The sequence below is a fragment of the Miniopterus schreibersii genome, assembly GCF_964146895.1.
Source record: "Miniopterus schreibersii genome assembly, chromosome: 1".
Lineage (NCBI taxonomy): Eukaryota > Metazoa > Chordata > Mammalia > Chiroptera > Miniopteridae > Miniopterus > Miniopterus schreibersii.
Window position 1 is genome coordinate 181527323 of NC_138101.1, and position 21172 is coordinate 181548494.

Genomic DNA, 21172 nt, shown 5'->3' on the forward strand with positions numbered 1-21172 from the left:
AAACGAAGCAATGAATAATTAGTGAAATTGAGAAATCGGCCCACACAGGGTAATCCATCTTTGAGGAATTTGGGATTCTTCCAGAAAGAAAAGACAGCCCTGCTTGAGGGAAACGGAAAAGGTCCGCGGGCTAGCAGTCTCGCAGAGCGGGTTTTATTCCCGGCACTGCCCCCAACCAGCTGAAAGGTGGGCGGTCCCAGCACATCAGCTCTCGGAGTCGTTCCCAATCCATAAAGGGAGGGGGAGGCTTGACTGCCCCTCTCGCTGCAATCTTCCAGTCTGAGGCGCATGGAGAAGTCCATAAAACGAGTAAAATTTCTTCAAGGACTGCTAGAAGTGAACTCACTGGTCAAGGTTAAACGACTTGTTCTTTGAGGACAAACAGTAGGGGCGGCCATAGCACACCAGTCCTGGTTACTTTATTAAGGCACTTCGCCGAGACGCGTGACTACCGTGCAGAGCTCGGCACCATTCCCGCCTCTCGCTGTCCCTGGGAAGACCTCAGGCAACGAGCACAGAGGTCTAGGCGCCTGCGTACTGCGGCCCGAGGGACGAAGTCGCGCAGCGAACCCCTCGCAGCCGCGCAAACCACGCGATATTTCCTCCGGAGCTCGGTGGCGGTGAGTAAGGAGCGACGGCTGGCTGGTGCGGCCGCTGGGGCGAGGGATCCCCGGTTGGGTCGGGCCGTCGGGGTGAGGGAAGATTTAGGAGCCAGCGTGACCTCTAGGCTTCCTCCTGGAGCTACTGGCGTTGTACGTAGGACGTTCGAATAAAGAATGCTGGAGAAGCAGAAACAGGTCTTTTTTTTTTTTTTTTTTAGCATTGTGCGTAAGCAACCTCAGGATTGGACATATTTGTGTCTAAAGTGCCTCTGAGACGTTCATTTAACATGTTTTTTGAGCACCTACCCTATGCCAGGCATAGTGGGTGGACATAAATCGTTGAACGACGGATACAGATCCCTATCCTCTCGGCGCTTACAATCTGGGAAGTCAGCTTGAAATTCTGGGTTGTAGGTGCAGGTTCTTAGTAATTTCCGTGAGCGGTCGGTAGTTGGAGCCGTGAAGGAAGGTGAGGCCGCTGAGGAAGGGAAGAGCCTTGCAGGAGGCCCCGCGTGTTAGACCTGGGCAGAGGCGGAGGAAACCGGAGACTCAGGACAGGAGCCCGCTGCCCGGGGAGAGCGGGAAACCCGGAGAGCCCCGCGGCTCGTGATTCATTCGTGGCCGAATAACTGAGCGAGATCAGGGTAGAGAAATGCTTTATTCACAGGTGTCAGGAAGCTCATGGTATGTCAGTGGTATGCGCTGTGTTTGAGTGTGGGTGCCAGTGTTATTACCAGTTGTGCGACCACGGGCGAGCTGTTCAACCTCGTTCCTCGTCTATAAAATGTGGACGCGGACAGCACCCTCGTCGTAGGGTTATCGGGTGAAGGGGCTCGTCGCAGTGATGACTGTGAAGCCGGTTAGCCCGGTTCCTGGCACTTAGGAACATTCAGGAAAGAGGCTGAGAGAAGAAGACCCACCTGATTAGAAACAGGACTTGACTCTGCTCTTCCTACATCAGTGTCCTTTCTCTTAGACTAGGTTGCAAGGTACACGCTCAGATAATATACTCTTTGTGACCCGCACCAGAGTGAATTCTTCAGTTGATCACTGATCTGGTATTTTTTATTGTTACTTAGCACTAATTAGGAACCCACTTAATATCATACCAGGTGAATATGGTTTGCTTAATGTCAGTTGTTAAAGACTATCCCCGTCCCCCCCAACACACACACTTGGGATGAATTTAACACCAACACCACCCTTGCTTTCATATCTAGGACTTGGCGTGCCATATTTTTTATTTTAATTTGTAACTAAATCAGTTTTTTTATCTCTTAAATTTGTTGTTTGTTGTGCTGCTGAGGGATATCGTGTGATTTATCCTACATTAGTTAATTGTATTTGACACTTGAAAACTTTTAAATTTGATACAGAGGGAGAAAACTTGAATGGTGTACTTTTCATGCTGATAAGCAGTATTTGGAAAAATCTACAGTTTGACTATTTTAAGGAATAAAGAAGACATTGAAAGTAATTGATGAGAGGGCATATATGAAACTTCATTTGGAAAGACTCCATCGAATGAAAATGTAGCCATCATGGTGCTTTAATAACCACTTAAGTGCCGTTATCTTTGGACCCAGCATCAATCTGGGAATTTTTGCTTTTGAATCTTTACATAATTTACACACAAAGTGATTCAGTAGAAAATTTCCTTTTAAAAATATATTTAGCTTTACAAGACATTATGGACTTCTTGATGTAATGAAGCAGGATGCACACAGCACCATTTTTAAAGATTCTTATGTAAAAATTGAACCTGCATCTAATCACATCTCTACATCTAACCACCAGTCAAGGGTAAGGGGAGGAGATAGAAGATTGAGGTAAATGACATCATGAGGAAGCAATCCAAAGACATTCCATAGACACAGTGAGGCAGGATAGTAAAAGGCTAGGGAAATTCCTTCACACGTGGAATAAGGGAAACAGACAAAATAATTAAACAAGGCCAAACAATTTGAACAATTTACAGCCAGCTAATGAATCACAAGGTTTTATCTTCCCTAATCAAGGACACTTAGGAACAAATGGCTTACACATTCTAGACTGTCCTGGGGTATACCGGCCTCAGTCCTGGTCCCTCTTCAATGATGTTCTTTAAAGATAATACTAACCAAAAAATAACCCTGACCCTTCTGTACACACATTTTGATGAATCAACATATTGAAGGACACATCTGGAAAGCTAATGAATATTCTGTTAAGACCCTCCCCTAGAATTTCCATCAGCCAAAGAAAAGATAAAAAAGCATCCAGACCAAGGACTTATGGCATGCTTTCTGCTAGAGCATGCCCACACCTTGTATCTCTGCTCTCTTCTAAACTCTAAGGGTCCCACAAGACTTGCAACCAAGGGAGCAGTGGGCAGAGGCATCTCAACCTGGACTTACCCCCTGCACCTGTTTGCAAGACCCCCTTTTTCTCTGACTTTCCAGTGAGCTAATAGCAGCCCTGCCTTGGCTCACTTCTGTCACTGTAACTGTTACTTCTCAGCGAGTTCATGTAGCCCAGCATGGCCCACTTCTTTCCTATAACATTCCTAGAGCCAAAGCAGCCCCACCTAGGCTCTATTGCTTCTTCTACCTTAAGCCCTTCCTTTGTTTCACTGCCCCTAGCTTTAATAAACATACTCTCAAAATCACCTGGACTTGTATTGTGAAATCTTTCCTGCACAGTCAAGAACCCACACACTACAGCTTGAGGCAGACTTGCCCTGGGCCCAATCCCCATCCGGTAACAAAAGGAATGAAGAAAATGTTTCTTCAACAGTCAACGTCATGGCACTGGCTGAGTAGCTCAGCTGATTAGAGTGGTGTCCCAATACACCAAGGTTGTGAGTTTAGTCCCCGGTCAGGGCCCATACAAGAATCAATCTACGAGTGCATAAATAAGTGGAACAACAAATCGATGTTTCTCTCTCTCATTCTCTCCCTTCCTCTTTCTAAAATCAATAAATAAAATTAAAAACAATGTCATGAAATAAAAAAGGAGGGGAGCCTCAAAATGTATGTGGACCTTGAATTTTGGTTCTAATGAACTAAGTGTAAAAAAATCTTTGAGACAATCAGGGAATTTGAATATGCACTGGGTATTAGCTAATGTTAAGGAATTACCAGTACTATTAACTCTGATAGGTTAATGGCATAGCATTTATGTTTAAAACAATCTATTATCAGAGATGCATAATTGAGAGATTTTTAGGTGAAATTTGATAATGTCTAGGATTTATTTTAAGGGAAAGCTGGGGAAGGCAATCTTAGCTGGGCAACATTGTGTTTATAATGTTGAATGGATATTGAGGGAAACTAGCCATTAATGTCACAACCAGTGAGATTATAAATATAGGGTGTCCAAAAAAATGTTTACACACACTTTGAATAATTATAAAGGCAGTGTTTATTAAAATACATTTTATTTTCAAAATTGAGCTATCAGCTGTTAAAAGTGTGTATACATGTTTTGGGGATACCCTGTATATACATTTATAAAACATAAGGAAGTAAGTAGGATGCATATCCATGTTCTTCATTCTGTTTTGCAGAATGTCACTAACATCAGATGTTTAGGTCTTAATTAGGAGCAGAATTTCCTCCTCTAGTAAAGGATACCTACTGGAGAGTTGGGCATCACTGTATGGCTATAGATGTAAAAACCTTGTTTGGGGAAGATTGTAGGGAAATAGTGGAAAGAGTGAGGACATGTTAGATCTGGGATGAGATTTGCATTTTAGTCCTAACTCCTCTGCTTACCTGCTGTGTGATCTTGGATACAAACTGTCTCTCAACTTCCTCTGTAAAATGAGGATAGTAACATATTTACCTATATAACTCTGTTATAAGGAATAAGTAATGGAATCTTAGGTCTATATAGGATACTTAGGTAACACATAGGAAACAGAAAAATATGAAGAAACTCAAGGATCCTGCAAATTTAAAGCTAGGAGTGGAGTCATGTATAAATGAAATTACCCAGTGATACAAGGCAAAGGATTATTAAGTGCCAAGTGTAATAGATTTACTGATGGTTGTCAGATGTATAAGTGTGCTACTGTATAAAATCTTTACATTTAAAAGTTATACTAGCAGTTAAATACATTGTAAAAAAGATATGATCAATGTAATTGTTTTTCTTTGGGTTTCTTGGTGTTATTAATATAATAAATAATATAATACAGGCTCTATAATAAAATACCTGCTGAGAGAAGACAGAAGTAAATATATTAAGTTTTAAAATGCTAATATTTGCTTAGTATCTTAACAATCAAATAACAAACATATAGGATGGAAATTTTTATGTGATGGTTAAGAGATTGGTTCAGTAATGTCAGAGAGCTTGGTTGAATCTCAGCTCTACCACCTTAGGAGATGCTTGAACCCTTTAATGCTCAGTTTTCTTATCTGTTAAGTGGGGATAATAATAATACTTAAGATTGTTAGATAAAATAAATATATATTAAATATTATTAAATATTAAATGAATATATATTTCATAGCACTCAAAACAGTGTAGAATTGTAACACTCACTAAGGATTTGTTTTCATTTTTACTGATGAATAAAGCAAGCAGGGCTATTTCCCTCAAGTTGGATAATGCCAGCACTGGCACTTAATTTTGCTTCTTTCATTAGCCCAAATTGTAATCCCAGAATAAACTGGTCCTTTATTTATTTAGCCATTCTATATTACAGAATTTCTTATAAGGTGAGAATTTAAAAATGCTTATGATGTATACTTTTATGGTCAGCTAAACTATTAAGAAATTTCCATATTGATAAATGAGTAAGATAATTTTTGAAAATTTGGTTACATCTCAATTAAGCAGCTAGTGTTTATATTTTGCTACTAGATTAACTGGCCAGCTCTGGAAGAATATATCGTGCTGCTTTCTTTTACCAGTCCACTGTAGGAAGCTTAATCATGATGATATGAAGATGAATGTGCTTTAATTATGAGGCCAAAAACATTCTGCCCCATTCAGTCTTCAACAGACTTGTTCCTATTAAGCAAAAATTCTAATTAGACGTAGTCTTTCTTCATATATTTGCTTTAGGAGGCAAACTCTGACAGGGGACTATATCCTTTTTGGATCTTAAATATGATTTTTCTTTTCTCCCTTTTCAGAAACACAAATGTGCTGTTTAAAAATTGTTTCATATTTTCAAACTTTCTTGTGATTTAAATTTTTTCTATCAATAGGAATTACTTTTTGCAGAAATCTTGTGAGATCCTTGGTAAAACAAGGCGATGATTGTACAAAGAGTGATACTGAATTCCCGACCTGGTATGTATTTATCTGTGATGAATGAACAGCTGTGGTCTTTGATAATTATTAATGCAAATAGAGGAACAAAAGTATCCATATGACTTCAGTGTGGTAAACTGAGGCAAGAAGATATTAACAGTAGTACAGATATTAGAAGAAATTCTTTAAACAATATAATACTCAGTTGCTCAAGTGATAACTTATCAAGGCCATTTGTTGAAAAAATAAGGTATTTTAGAATTATTATATTGTTTAAAAGGTTATATTACAAATATGTGGCTTTTGTTTTTTCTTTATAGTATATATCATTGATTCTTAAAATTTGCTTTTCTGTTTTATGTGATCAGCACTGACCTTTGTCTATGCTGACCTCTAACCTGAGTCATAGAAACAGGTATGGAAGTGACCTGAGAGGTTTGGGCACATGCTGCCTTGGTTTTGCTGCCTGTCTAGTATGTGGGCTGGGGAGTCACTTAACCTTTTCTGACCTCAGTTTTAGTTAAAGTGAGCAGTGAGATTAAAATCTTTGCATTCTGTTCCCACTGTAGAAATAAATAAGATGATTCAATGAATATGAAGTTTGCTTATGTGCAACATAACTAAGAGTACACCTTTAGTGATGACATTTCCTGCTTATAGATCTTTCATATTTCAAATTTCTAAGAATTTACTATTTTTGAAAAACTGCATTTATTTAAGTTTCTGTTTTTTTCTTAAAATGAGGACGGAAAGTTTATCTATTTTCTTTGGCTGATGTGTTTCTACTACCTTGTATTTTTAATTTTCATAATATTAAAAAAAGCTGGCTATGATTTTTCACTTTTTGAAATTCTCCTAAATTTTAAAACAGATTAGGTGATTTACCTGTAGTCATCTTAAAAAAGAAATTTTAAAGTTGACATCAATATTCCAAAGGGTCTCCTTGGAGAAAATGAAGAGCTATTTGAAGACTTTATGTTAAGTTACAGAGAAATTTTTACGAAACAATATAGATTTATTCATACCTAAGTTAAAAGAGAGTGCTCTGAATCCTAGAGTGACCTTTTAAAGAATAATAAATAATATAGGAAAGTGAGTTTTATCTTTTTACCTAATATTTTAGGAAAAAATGGTAATCCAGTGGCAGAAAATTTCCGAGTAGAAGAAGTACATTTACCGGGTAATATCAATGAAGGACAAGTACAAGCCAGAACTCTTTATCTTTCTGTGGATCCTTACATGGTAAGAATCAGGATTTTGTGACTTGGTGAGAATTAATTTTGTTTTTATATTTTTTATGTTGCATTTGAATTTTATTGTGCAATCCTGATTAATATCTATTTGAGCAATTATATTTTGATACCTGTGAATTACAGATTGCCTTTGTTTTTATTCACTAGTGTTATTAAGGAATGTTATAGGAGGAAGGTTTTTATAATAGTAGTACATATAGTTAGTTTCTTCCAAATGTCCAGATCAACAGTAGTAAGATTGAAGATAGTAAGTTAGGATTGGAACTTCTGATTGATCCAGTTTACAAGGTCTTATTTATCACTCTATCTCCAGGGACTAGAGTGGTGCTTATTAAGTATTAATTAAAGGAAGGAAGGAAGGAAATCACTTCTTTCCCCATGTGGCCCTGCATGGTACAGTGTGCCACTCCACTTGGGAATTGTAAGTAATCACTTGCTTTCACTAGACATTGTTCTTTTTTTTTTTTTTTTAAATAAAAGAACAAGCAACTTTAAAAGGAAAGAAAAGGAATCTAATGAACATTAAATCATTGAAACTTTATATCATTCAAAACTCACAACTAATTTTAATCACCACGTGTAAACAGTGTTTTACATGGTTATATTTAATGTGTATATACTATTTTGATTTCATATTTAAATGACTTTATATACATATCCTCATATGAAAAACTAATGGAAATATTGTTATGTTGATGGTTCTACTTTTTCTCTTAGCCTTTTTTGAGTCAGTTCCTTGGTCTGGCCAGTATCCAATGGCTGCTGTACTTGCTTTCCAAGAATACATAGGAGGGGCACACAAGCAGAAGTGTAGCATATTCCTGTAGAAGCTTCTGCTTCAATTTCCTATTTGGTCTTCTCTATGTGAACTAGACCATCCTTAATCAAGCAGCCTTCCATCTTTTCCATCTCCTGGACCACACTGTAGGCCTCCACATCTTGGCTTCATGAGAGAGGCAAGAGTGAGCCACAGAGAAGTGGAGAGCCTTGACTACTTCCCAGGAAATCTTTAGCACTAGTCCCATGGGAGGGTGTGGTACCAATGTGGCATTTTGTCTTTGTAGAATAAAGAGAGCATCCACCTAAGGTTAGGGGTATGGTGTAGTGCTTGGTCTGAAGTTTTCCCTATCACTGTGCTATTGTGGAAAATTGAGAGTTGGGGAAAGCTTAAAAATGCTTTGAGAATAGGTAGAATTAGAAATGTGAAGAGGAGTTCAGAAGGGATGGTGGTAAACAACTGTATAAAAATACTTTCATTTCTCTTTGTGTTGTTTCCATTGGGGAAGTGGAATTTCGAAGCAAAAATAAATGAGTACCATTATGGTCTATGTGTTACTAACTTGTTTTCTACAAAAAGCAGACAGTTTTATAGTATTATCATCAACATGTAAGTAAGCCTAATTTGCCACAATCCATTGAAACCACTGGCACAGTAGTATGTATTAATTTTGCTAGCATAATGTATGTAATGTTAATTAAATTTCTTTAAGTATTGTTTAAAAATTTTAACAGCTTTATTGAAGTATAATGCACATATTATACAATTCACACATTTAAATGTACAAGGCATGGTTTTTAGTTTATTCACAAAGTTGTGGAACTATCACCACAATCTAATTTTAGAACATACTTAAATTCCTTTTTTTTTTTGTAATAGCTTCTTTATTATTATTTTTTTTTTTATCCTCACACGAGGATACTTTTTCCATTGCTTTTCAGAGAGAGTGCAAGGTAGAGAGAGAGAGAGAGAGAGAAACATCGATGTGACATCTATTGGTTGCCTCCTGCAAGCACCCTCTGGGCTGGGGATCAGGCCTTGCAACCAAGATACGTGCCCTTGACCGGAATTGAACAGAGACCCTTTAGTCCGCAGGCTGATGCTCTAACCACTGAGCCAAACTGGTGAGGGCTTAAATTCCGTGTTGTTTTTTTTTTAAATATATCTTTATTGACTTCAGAGAGAGGAAGAGAGAGGGAGAGAGAGATAGAAACATCAATGATGAGAGTCATTGATTGGCTGCCTCCTGCACGTCCCCAATTGAGGATCGAGCCCGCAACCTGGGCACGTGCCCTGACTGGGAATCGAACCGTGATCTCCTGGATCCTAGGAGATCAGCTGCTAGATGCTCAACTGCTGAGCCACGCCCAGCCGGGCTTAAATTCCTGTTTGTTTGTTTTGTTTTGTTTTTTAAATATATCTTTATTGATTTCAGAGAGAGGAAGGGAGAGGGAGAGAGAGAGAAAGAAACATCAATGATGAGAGAATCATTGATCGGCTGCAGCCCGCAACACGGGCATGTGCCCTGACCGGGAATCGAACCCTAATCGCCTGGATCCTAGGTTGACGCTTAACCGCTGAGCCACGCCTGGCCGGGCAAGTTCCTGTTTTTTAATTGCACTTCTTTACTTGTTAGAAAAGGGGATACAATTTTTTCATAATAAAAGAATAACTGAAAGGTAGATAGAAATTAAGATAAATTTTACTTGTTTAACACTTTACCTAACATTACTTATTATATACCTTTCTTTTAGTCACTGGGTAAATTAGTAAACTGGCTCGGTATTATTAGACAGAATTATGCTAATCAATGTTTTATTTTTTTAGCGTTGTAAAATGAATGAAGACACTGGATCTGATTATTTAGCCCCTTGGCAGCTGTCTCAAGTGGTTGATGGTGGAGGTATTGGGATTATAGAAGAAAGCAAACACACAAATTTTACTAAAGGCGATTTTGTGACTTCTTTCTATTGGCCCTGGCAAACTAAGGTTATTCTGGATGGAAATAGCCTACAAAAGGTGATTTATAGTATAAAGTGTCTGATTTTTCTCCCCTGTAATTCTTATTTTGTGCCTTTGGTTTTCAGTTCTGTTTGTGATCAGGGGCAAAAAAATGAAAGCATACATTTTCTTTTCGATAGCTGCAAAAATGTGGAAAGCCTTTGTTCCTTTTTTACTATTGGCTGTAACTATATATGACAGTTCTCAGATTTCCAGTGAATATTGTTGTTTTCCATATTTAATTTATTTCTCAAATTTTATATATATAAAATAAAACCTGAGCTATAAGCATCAAAAAATATTTTATACTAAGAACCAGAGACTCCTTATAGTTGTATGCTTTAAAGTTTCCTGAAAAATTGACAGTTAAGAAATTCCTTGTGCTTGAAATTGCATCTTGCATCAGAAATCCTGAGTTTGGTTTCTGTTAGGTTGAACCATGTGAAATTACCAATATTTGTTTATTTTGACCTGCAAAAACTGGCAGCTTCATGTACTAATTCAACCTAATATATATGTCATCAAGCAATTTACTTTATGTCCCTGAACTTCAGTTTCCTCATGCGCAAAATGAAAATAATAGCTATCTTAGAAGTGAATATGAAAATTAAATGCTATGACAAATGAGACTAAGGTTTTGTAAAAATATTTATAAAATTTTAGTATTTTTTATTACAAATTAAAAAATATATATATCTTTATTGATTTCAGAGACAGGAAGGAAGAGGGAGAGAGACAGAAACATCAATGATGAGAGAGCCATTGATCAGCTGCCACCTGTATGCCCCCTCCTGGGGATCAAGCTTGGAACCTGGCATGTGCCCTGACTGGGAATCAAACCTCAATCTCCTGGATCATAGGTCAATGCTCAATTGCTGAGCCACACCGGCTGAGCTATTATTACAAATTTTTATAATCAGTTAAAAGTGGCTGTTAATATACAAATGATATGAGATATTATGCAATCATTTGTCAACTTAATGGTACTAGTAAAATATATTTAACTAGAAATTTCTTAGGAAGTGAAAAAAATATTCATCATTTTCTAGTTTTCCCTATCATTGTGCTATTGTGGGAAACTGAGCAGTTGGGGAGAGCTTAGAAGTGCTTTGGGAATAGGTATTAGAAATAAGGAAGGTGGGTTCAGAAGGGTGGAGAAATGATATATGCTGAACACAAACTTAACTCACACAGTTTTTATACTGGCTTTAATAATAACTATTACCTACATGAAATATTTCTGCATACTGTAGACCTTTCTGTGTATTGTAGATTTAATATCTCCATTACTTTTATCCACATACCAAATTTAACTGATAGCCATTTAAAACTTAGTACAGCCTGGCTGGCATGGCTCAGCGGTTGAGCATCCACCTGTGATCTAGGAGATCAAGGTTTGATTCCTGGGTCAGGGCACATGCCCGGGTTTCGGGCTCAATCCCCAGTCGGGGGCGTGTAGGAGGTAGCCAATCAATGACTCATCATTGATGTTTCTGTCTGTCTCTCTCCCTCTCCCTTCCTCTGTCTGAAATCAATTAAGATATATTTTAAAAATAATAATAAAGGGAAACTTCTTTTTAAAAAAATTCAAATAAAATAAAACTATTTAGTGCAAACTGCTGTTTTATTTCTTTGTGGCAGTTTAACTACAAATCAAACTAAGGTAGTAAATCTTGATTACTTTCAGTGGTTTATTAAATTTTTACCAAAGTTTTTCAATTCCTTAAAGAGTTATTATTAAAACCTTTATGGCCCTGGCTGGTGTGGCTCAGTTGGTTGGGCATCGTCCCATGTACCAAAAGGTTGCTAGTTTGGTTCCTGGTCCGGGCACATACCCTGGTTTTGGGCTTGATCCCCATTAGGGAGCGTGCAGGAGGCAGCCAGTTGATGCTTCACTCTCACATGGATGTTTCTCTCTCCCCCTCTCCCTTGTATCTCTCTAAAGATCAATTAAAGAATCTAAAAGAAAAACCCCAAAACACTTTATGGTAGGGAGTCTTTCTATATAATTTTTTCAATTCTCCTCAATTGTACAGATAAAAAGCAGACACAGAAAAAGCAGACACAGAAAATGTAAGAGAAGTATAATTCTTGATAGGACCTGGTAAACATATAAATATAAAATGCTAAAAAGTGAAGAGAGACTTCATTTTATTTTGTAATTAAACTAGAATAAATTGTATCGCACCTTCCTTACATTTTTATGATAGTTTTAAGCATCAGTAATGAGTACTGTTTGAGTTTGAGCTGGTTTTTGGGTAGATAAAATGTTTACTTTGAAATTGCTCAGAGATTTTAAAACCTCCCAACTTTGCCTAGTGTTTTCCTGTTAAGTCTTTCCTCTCCATTTTCTCACAGTTCTGGAGGCTAGAAGTCTGAGACCAAGGTGCTGAAAAATTTGGTTTCTTGTGAAGCCTCTCTTCCTGGTTTGCAAACAGCTGCCTTCTTGCTGTGTCTTCACATGGCATCTGGCCTTTCCTCTTTACTTGAACAGAGAAAGAGATCTCTGGTATCTCATCCTCTTTTTATAAAAACACAAGCCCTATTGGATTAGGGTCTCACCCTTGTGATCTCCTTTAACCTTAATTATCTACTTAAAGGCTCTACTCCAAATAAAGGGGTAGGCAGAAGTAGGTTTACTATGGTTTGTATGGAAAATAATACAATAATTAATAATAATAATACAAGAATAAACTGTGTTTCATGTGCTCACAACTGTAAAGCTACTTTTGCCACCCTGTATAGTCACATTAAGGGTCAGTTATTCAGCATATGAATTTTAGGAGTGTTGATGTAAGAAATGTCCAAACCCATAGAGAATTTTATAAGAATTTATTTGAGCCAAGCTGATGACAATTGCTGGGAAGCAAGATCTCAGATGTTCTGGAAAATAACAGTTTTACATTTTCTATTATGCATTTTGAAATTAAGAAGGGAACATAAGAAAGATTACGTGAAGGAGACAGGAAAGCAAGGCAGCGCTTTGGATTACAGGATGATTAACAAGATTATGTGCTCTCTTATTTCAAAGGAATGTTAACAAGATAACAGGAACAACGGACAGAGCTTGCTTAAGGCAAAAATAAACCTTTTACTAAAGAAGTTATATGCCTGGGGCATGACTGCCCACCGTGACTTGCCCAGTTATGAATTTATGATCAGATCACTCTGTGAAGTTACTTTCCGTAGAACCCCTTTTTAGTCCACAGGAAGGTACAATTCAGTCAAAAACAGATTGTCTCTACCTTTTTGACTTAAAACAGAAATTCCTGGTACTGTATTATTTTTAAAAGGTATATATTTCATTCCAGGTAGACCCGAAACTTGTGGATGGACACCTTTCATACTTTCTTGGAGCTATTGGTATGCCTGGTTTAACTTCCTTGATTGGAATACAGGAAAAAGGTCATGTAACTGCTGGATCTAATCAGACAATGGTTGTTAGTGGGGCTGCTGGTGCTTGTGGATCCTTGGCTGGGCAGGTAATAATTTCTGAGAATTATTTGATTTTCTAAAAAGGTAGTCATAATTGAATCTCTGGATACATGTATGTAATTTAAAATGCAAAACTGAACAAATTTACAATATGATTATTTTACACATTTCTGGTAGAAATAATGTTATTACTTGCTTAGACTCTCTTTATAACAATATGAAAAATGTTGTAGATTTTCATATCTTATTCTCTGTAAAACAAAAATAGACATGGGAAATGCTAGAACAAAATAAGGAAGAAAATCAGAATACCTGTGTGGAATTCATGAATTAAAAAATAAATTCATATTGTAAAAAAAATCTTCAAATAAAGCATTTATCAGTTCTAGAAAAACAGTAAATAATATGAAAGAATTTTATATAGTGCGTCATTTTTATGAATTAGTAAAAACGATGTACTATATAGTATGAAACCACTGAGGTAAAACATTTCATCTTAGTAATTTTAGTTACTCACAGGCCTGAAAAATATTTAAAAACTTTTTTTTGGTTAACCCTTACTGGAGGGTATTTTTTCCACTGACATTTATTTATTTATTTAGTTAGTTAGTTTTGTTTTTTAATCCTTACCCAAGAATATTTTTTCCATTGCTTTTCAGAGAGAGTGGAAGGGAGAGAGAGAAAGAAAAAAAAAAACACATCGATGTGAAAGAGACACATCAATTGGTTGCTTCCTGAACTTGACCTGACCAGGGCTCTGGATTGAACCTGCAACCCAGGTACGTGCCCTTCGGTGCTCCGGCTGACACTCTGACCACTGAGCAACAAAGGCCAGGGCTTAAAACTTTTTTTTTTTTTTTATGTATTTTTATTGATTTTTAGAGAGAGGAATGGAGAGAGATAGAGAGATAGAAATATTGCTGAGAGAGAGAAACATCATCCATCCGCTGCCTCCTGCATGCCCCCTACGGGGGATCAAGCCCGAAACCCAGGCATGTGCCCTGACTAGGAATTGAACTGGTTCCTGGGTCGATGCTCAACTGCTGAGCCACGCCAGCTGGGCTTAAAACTTTTTTTAAGTTTAATTTATTGGAGTGACATTGGTTAATAACATTATATAAATTTCAGGTGTACAACTTTATTACATGACATCTCTGTACTCTACTGTGTGCTCACCACCTAGTCTAGTCTCCTTCTGTCACCATAATTTGACCGCCTTTACCCTCTTTGTCTTCCCCTTACCTCCCTTTTCTTCTGGTAACCACCATTCTGTTGTCTGTATCTATGAGTTTATTGTTTGTTCATTTGTTGCTTTTTTGTTTTAAATCCCACATATGAGTGAAAAACATTTGATTCTTCACTTTTCTGTCTGACTTATTTCACTTAGCATAATAATCTCAAGATCCATCCACTGAAAATATTAAATTGCAAGTTAATGGTATTTGGGGTCTGACTATTCCTATTATGAAATCAGTTTTAAATTCTGAGATTTTAACATTCAAACTAAGTCTAATTTTATTGAATCTTAATGTTTTTAAGAACGACATTATATCTGTTCTCAGTTCTTTTGATTTCAAATTACTTTTAGCTGAAGGCCCTGTAATCTAACCTAAATTGTAATAGACACTCTCATATACTTATAATATCTCGTATGCTTTCAGATTTTAAAATTTAAATGTGACAATAGAAAGTTGTTTAATTTTCAAAAATTTCACCCCTAGATTGGTCACCTGATGGGCTGTTCCAGAGTGGTGGGAATTTGTGGAACACATGAAAAATGCCTCCTTTTGACTTCAGAACTGGGCTTTGATGCTGCAATTAATTATAAAAAAGAGAATGTAGCAGAACAACTCCGTGAATTATGCCCAGCTGGTGTGGATATTTACTTTGACAATGTTGGCGGTGACATAAGTAATACAGTGATATGTCAGGTAGTTTACTGATTTGTTCCTTATAAATTTGAATGCTATATTTTATTTGATGTGATATATCTTTACTTCATACTAAGAGAGAAAAAAACTTTATAAGATTGTAGGGTTTATTGTGAAAAATAAACTAATGGTGATCAGTACTGTAATTAAGTGATACAGAAGAGCGTGCTGATATATTTACTTCCATTTGCTTGCAGATTTGCACTATGAGCATCAATTTTAGTTCTTTGCTAGCAGTATTACATTTTTCACCTGCAATTTATTTTTGTGAAAAGTTACAGTTGTGTTGTTCAAATGGTGAAGTTCTGACTCCTAACTCACCATCAACCAACTCATAATCATGGCACCTGACTTTGGGTAGGGAATGGATTTTCATAGATTGCAAGTATTTACATATTTTTATTGACAACGTAATAAAATATCAACATCGGCTATTAACACTGCATTGTCCTTTACTGTACATAAAGTTATTTGCAATTGAGGTTAAATTATTTAAATACCGTACAAAGAAATACTCTGCTGCTACTAAAAAGTAGCAAAAACAATTACAATAATGACAACTAATGTAATTCTTTTGCCAATTACCAAATTCTCATTTACCTGTATGATCCATGGGAGTGGACTTATTTTCTAGCCAATTAAAACTCTTAAACACATATAAGGGGTAAATCTCTAAAATGAAATCAATTAATTGGCACTAAAGGATTAAATACAGTGGTCAGGGGGCTTTCTTTGAGACAGCCATAAAATCATATATAGGAAAAGCATCTGTCTTAGAGTATAATCATTCATTTTATCTGAACAGATGAATCAGAACAGCCACATCATCCTGTGTGGTCAAATTTCTCAGTACAACAAAGATGTGCCTTACCCTCCTCCACTGTCTCCTGCTGCAGAGGCAATCCAGAAAGAAAGAAACATCACAAGGTGTGTTCTACCGCTTCCCGCTATGACCAGATTCAAGGGGTTTAAAGGTCATAGATGTATGTGAAATGTATTGTTCTCCACATATAATTTTCCTTATTAAATAAAATTTGAAAATATACATCTTAAGCTGGTTCAGTTTTTAGGTTTTGGTTAACTAGGTCTTTGGTAGAAAACTTTTAAAAAATAGCATCTGTTCTATCAATCTTTTACAAGTCTTTTTGCGTGTGCAAGTGATAGAAAAACCACATTGGCTTATGTGCAAAGGAAATTTATTGGCTCATGTATCTGAGAAGTCCAATATTAGTACAGTACTGGCTGAGATTTGGCTGGATAAGGGTTTGCATAGTGACTTCATAACTCAGTTTTTCTCCACCTCTGAGCTGTGCGTTCTTCTAGGTTGGCTGTGCTCCCTCACAGGCTCTCCTCTTACAGCAGAAAGAGGATGACTATTGTCTCTAGTCTGACATTTGACCAGGTTAGCGATCCAAGCAAAAAAGAGAACAGCTCTCTCCTTGCAGTTTTTATCAAGTCCCAAAGCTGTTACGGCTCCCACTGGCCTGGCTCTGGTCACATAAGGGGGGGAAAGGATGTTACCTACAAAGTAAAATCACAGTGCTGTTACCAAACAGGGTTGTAAAGGCAGGGCAGACAAAACAGTAGAAGTCCACTACACTTACACCTGTACCTATACCCGAAACTATAGCTGGCCAGACTGTGACTAAGTCCTAACGTTTGAAAGATTAACAGTAGAGTTTTTGAATGACTTCATTTTGGACTTGTTCCCTCACTAGTCTCTGATAATTGCCCTTTTCTTTTCCTTACAGAGAAAGATTTCTGGTGTTAAATTACAAGGACAAATTTGAGTCTGGTATTCTACAGCTGAGTCAGTGGTTTAAGGAAGGAAAGCTAAAGGTAGAACTTGTTTCTGTTCTTCATCAATAGCATTCTTCCTGCTATTTGATATGCTTTTGTATTATTTGAATTTATTATAGCAAACGTACTAGTTTCAGAATAAAAATTCCTACAGAAGGGAAGTGTACTGAATATTATTAAATTAACTTACCTCCCAGATGATATAACCTTCTGGTTGAGAAACCCTCTCTTATTCCTCCCTTTATCTGAAATTTTATTAACTTTTTACTTTTCTTAGATTGTATTGTAAGATCAATAGGGGTTTTTTCCTCCCAAATTTTATTTTCTTTTTTCTTTTTAAAAAATTCATTGGGGTGACATTGGTTAATAGGATCATATAGGTTTCAGGTATGGATTTCTATGTTACAATCCTCCCAAACTTTAATATTCATTAATTTAACAAATATTTATGGAATGTTACTATGTATTAGAAGCTGTGCTTTCTAAAAAATCTTATAAGCACCTCCTAGTACCCCTACCTCTCCACTACCGTACTTCTTTCCCACCTTCCTAGGATATTCTCTTAGTTGCTTGAAAATCAGGAGTTATTAATCTGGGGTCCAGAGACCCTGACCTCGCATGTTCTTAAAACCTGCAGATGATAGGCAAAGTTGTATGTGTGTGCTTATATACTTTTTTTGGAAAAGAGGGTGTAGAGCTTATGCTGTTACCAATTAAAGATTAGACAATGGAAAAATAGGATTTTATTTTTTAAAAAACCTTTTTAGGCTACCTATGTGAATAAAAAATATCTATTTTTAAGACAGAAAGTGCTAAATAATATTGCTGCCTTTTGCAGACATAGAAACTATTAAGTAGAAACATTGAAGTCTATAGAAGAATACTAAATATAGCTATTTTGATTTACAGATCAAAGAAACTATGATAAATGGAATAGAAAACATGGGAGGTAAGATGAATGTCAATTTATTTATTATATATATGTGCTCAGCACCAGTAATCCCTTTTTTCTTTTAATTCTACTTCTCTGGTGTTTTTTTCTGTTTCTTTTTGGTTAATCCTTACCCAAGGATATTTTTTCCATTAATTTTTAGAGAGAGAGGGAGGGAGGGAAGAAGAGAGAGAAAGAGAGAGAGAGAAACATTGATGTGAGAGAGAGACATCTATTGGTTGCCATGGATTGAACCTGCAACCCAGGTACGTGCCCTTGATCTGGAATCGAACCCGAGACCCTTTGGTGTGAGGGCAGACGCTCTAGCCACTTACCAACACTGCCAGGCCTTTTTTTTTTTTTCTTTTTAGATTATTTTATTTCTTTCCTGTAAAACTGTCCTTTAGTTTTCCTTAAATATCTCAATCAAACTCCATCAAAGTTCAACTTAGTGGTATTTAAGAGGTATTGCTTTTACATTTCAAATCATAAAGTGTTTCTTTGTTTTCATAAACAGCTTATCAAAGAAATAAGAATCATGCAAGTCATTTAGCCTCTTGGTAACCCTTTCTGATTCAATGGTTCTAAGACATCATAAGATTATATTAAGCAAAATTTTCAATATTTAGGTTTTTGGAGTTTTTTTGCCTGCTATACACAGATTCCAACATTCTCTTTTGTTTTAAATAAAAAGGATTAATCAAATTGGTATTTTTCTTTCTCAGAAAAAAATTTAATACATTTGGTTACTAAGTTTACAAAATTGAAATATAAATTTCACGTTTTTCTGGCTTAACAGATGAGTATTTCACTTAGTAAAACTTTATGATTAGATTTCTGATATTTTAACTGTTATTTAAAATTGTTTTGCTGACATTTTATCTTTATACTTATTTATCTCTAGTCTTCAGACTATAAACCATAAATGTTGATATAGACACCAATTAAACATTTCTAGTTTGGATAAAAACAATTTTTTAAGATGCTAATTGAGTTAGTTTGTCCTGAAACTTTGCCATTGTTTATGTGAAGTTTCTTTTCATGACAGTTTTCTTCTACACTTAATATTAAAATCACTGAAGTAATTTTTCAAATTAATTGTATGTGTCTGACCTACTGATAAACATGTATGATAGTGACAGTTATGATAGTGACATTCAGATAATCTAGGTGTTTTTTTTCTTTCCAGCTGCATTCCAGTCCATGATGACAGGAGGTAACATTGGAAAGCAGATAGTTTGCATTTCAGAAGAAACCTCTTTGCAATCTCTATAAAGATCTTCATCAAGGAAATACAAATTTTTTCCATTTTGTACAGATTTTCAAGATACATTAAAAAAAACTTAAGAGTACAGATAGCTTTTGATTTAAATTAATTATAGGTGATTATTTTCTTAGTTGCAAAATAATTCTTTCCTATATCTTCAATATTATATATGTACTCTATATCCAACATATTATTTACAATAATAGATTGAAGTCAACATGATCTATTTTTCTTTCTTTTGCTAAAACTATTATATATGATATTTTTACCAGATATTCTGAAACCATTGGAGATTTGATACAACTGTTAATGGATCATACAAAATAGCTTTTTAAAATTAATAACTTTTATTGAAAATTGGTGAGAAGGCACTTAGTAAATATTTGTAGAACTGGAAATGTTTTACATAATTTTTGAACTGAAACTTGGCATAAGAAGAGAATTGGGATGGCCTTTCCACATTGTAGATGGAAAAGGGACTTAATGGCGGTGTGTTTGTGTGGGTTTTGGGGGGATTCAGAGCTTTGTGGAAGTTTTTGGGATAGGAGATCAAGGCTTTTTGTTGGGAGTAGTATGAGAAGTAGAGGTTGATTAGGTTGCTGGAGAGACATTTACTACAGAAGATGATCTATTTGTGTTATGCCAAATAATTTACTGTATAACCTAAAAACAAATATTCATTGATAAAAGCATGTTTATTTTAGGTTAGCAGGCACTTACTGTCAAATAGTTGTCAAGATTTCGAGGGCAAATAGATATTAAACATCACTTGGAGTTTTAGGTGATTAAAAAGACTGAGACAACAAAGACTGCTTCAGCAAATGTCAGGACTGAATGGGCAAATTAACAAATGGTTGTAAATATGAAAGTTCAAGACCTATAAATGTAATTCTAAATAAGAGCGTCTGGGGTTGTGGGGGAAGGTGGAGGAGGGTATAGGGAGACTAAATGGTGATGGACGGAGACTTGACTTAGGGTTGTAAATACACAATACAGTGTACAGGTGATGTGTTGTGGAATTATGCATCTGAAACCTGTATAATTTTGTTAACCAATGTCACCCCAATAAATTCAATAAAAAGGAAAAAAATAAAGCAGTGATTTTCAAAAAAATTTTAAAAAGAGGGTTTATTAATTGTAATCAACTCTTTAAAACTGTACAATTGAGAGTAGTTTTTTCTTCTGAGTGTCCTGCTGGTTTATGGTCACCTGTTTACATGCTGCAATATACCTTTGTTGGCAGTATTTATAGAAAGTAGTTTCAAATTGAGTTAGTAGTCAGTCATTCCAGTTGGCTTCTGTGGCCTTCTCTTCTTTGTTTCATATACTTTTCCTGGACCATCTCATCTCTGTATGTTGGTAACTCCCACATCTACACCTCTACTTCTGACTTTTCTTACTTGAGCTCGGGACTTTTACCCCCAAGTAAAGATCCCCTTAGCAACTGCGATAAATTCGCTTTATCTAAAGAGGAATTATCTTTCCCTGAACCGTGTTTCTCCTTTGTTCTTTAAACCACCGCCGTTTGTGTACTCAAACTACTGCTCTCTCACCCACTTACGTGCTTGCCATCAAGGCCTGACTTTAATCTGGAAAATGCCTTTCTTAGAGAACTCTTTTAATTCCCACTGCCGCTATCTTCGTTGAGTTCATATTTCGCCAAGCAACAGCATCAAAAAACCAGTAATTTCAAGAGGTCAAGACACCCGAGAGCTCTTTACATCCAAATATGTGGAACCCAGACGCTAGGGAATTCATATTCCAAAAAAAAGTTCTACCCTTGAGTCTCAATTCTTACCCTGCCCTGCGTACCATGCAGAACTAGATTCTGCAAGTTCCCTTTTCTCGGGCGGGGAAGCTTCGAGGTCCTCTTCACTGAGAACCGAGAAATGTCTTAGTGACCTTTTTCCTCGCTTGCCTCCACTGT

At 36.3% G+C, this 21172-nt stretch overlaps 1 protein-coding gene across 5 annotated transcripts; it reads left to right on the forward strand.

Moving 5' to 3' along the window:
- The first annotated feature begins 234 nt into the window (after window positions 1-234).
- On the forward strand, window positions 235-20362 carry PTGR2 (prostaglandin reductase 2). 5 transcript variants are annotated; one of them, XM_081134658.1, is made up of 10 exons: window positions 235-620; window positions 5804-5888; window positions 6973-7091; window positions 9708-9899; window positions 13193-13363; window positions 15038-15247; window positions 16053-16174; window positions 16999-17086; window positions 17957-17996; window positions 19168-20362. In XM_081134658.1, the coding sequence occupies exons 2-10, from the start codon at window positions 5852-5854 to the stop codon at window positions 19251-19253; spliced, it is 1065 nt and encodes a 354-aa protein (XP_080990784.1). In that variant the 5' UTR covers window positions 235-620; window positions 5804-5851; the 3' UTR covers window positions 19254-20362. The 5 variants fall into 5 exon arrangements, with proteins under 5 accessions (XP_080990784.1, XP_080990786.1, XP_080990783.1 ...); XM_081134657.1 differs by having other exon boundaries at window positions 591-797; XM_081134659.1 differs by having other exon boundaries at window positions 607-752.
- Window positions 20363-21172: the final 810 nt, after the last annotated feature.

Coding starts and splice junctions, on each gene's coding strand:
- PTGR2 (XM_081134658.1), top strand. CDS start 5,852: ATGATTGTACAAAGAGTGATACTGAATTCCCGACCTG. Junction 5,889..6,972: donor GATACTGAATTCCCGACCTG/GTATGTATTTAT, acceptor CTAATATTTTAG/GAAAAAATGGTAATCCAGTG. Junction 16,175..16,998: donor AAAGAAAGAAACATCACAAG/GTGTGTTCTACC, acceptor TTTTCCTTACAG/AGAAAGATTTCTGGTGTTAA.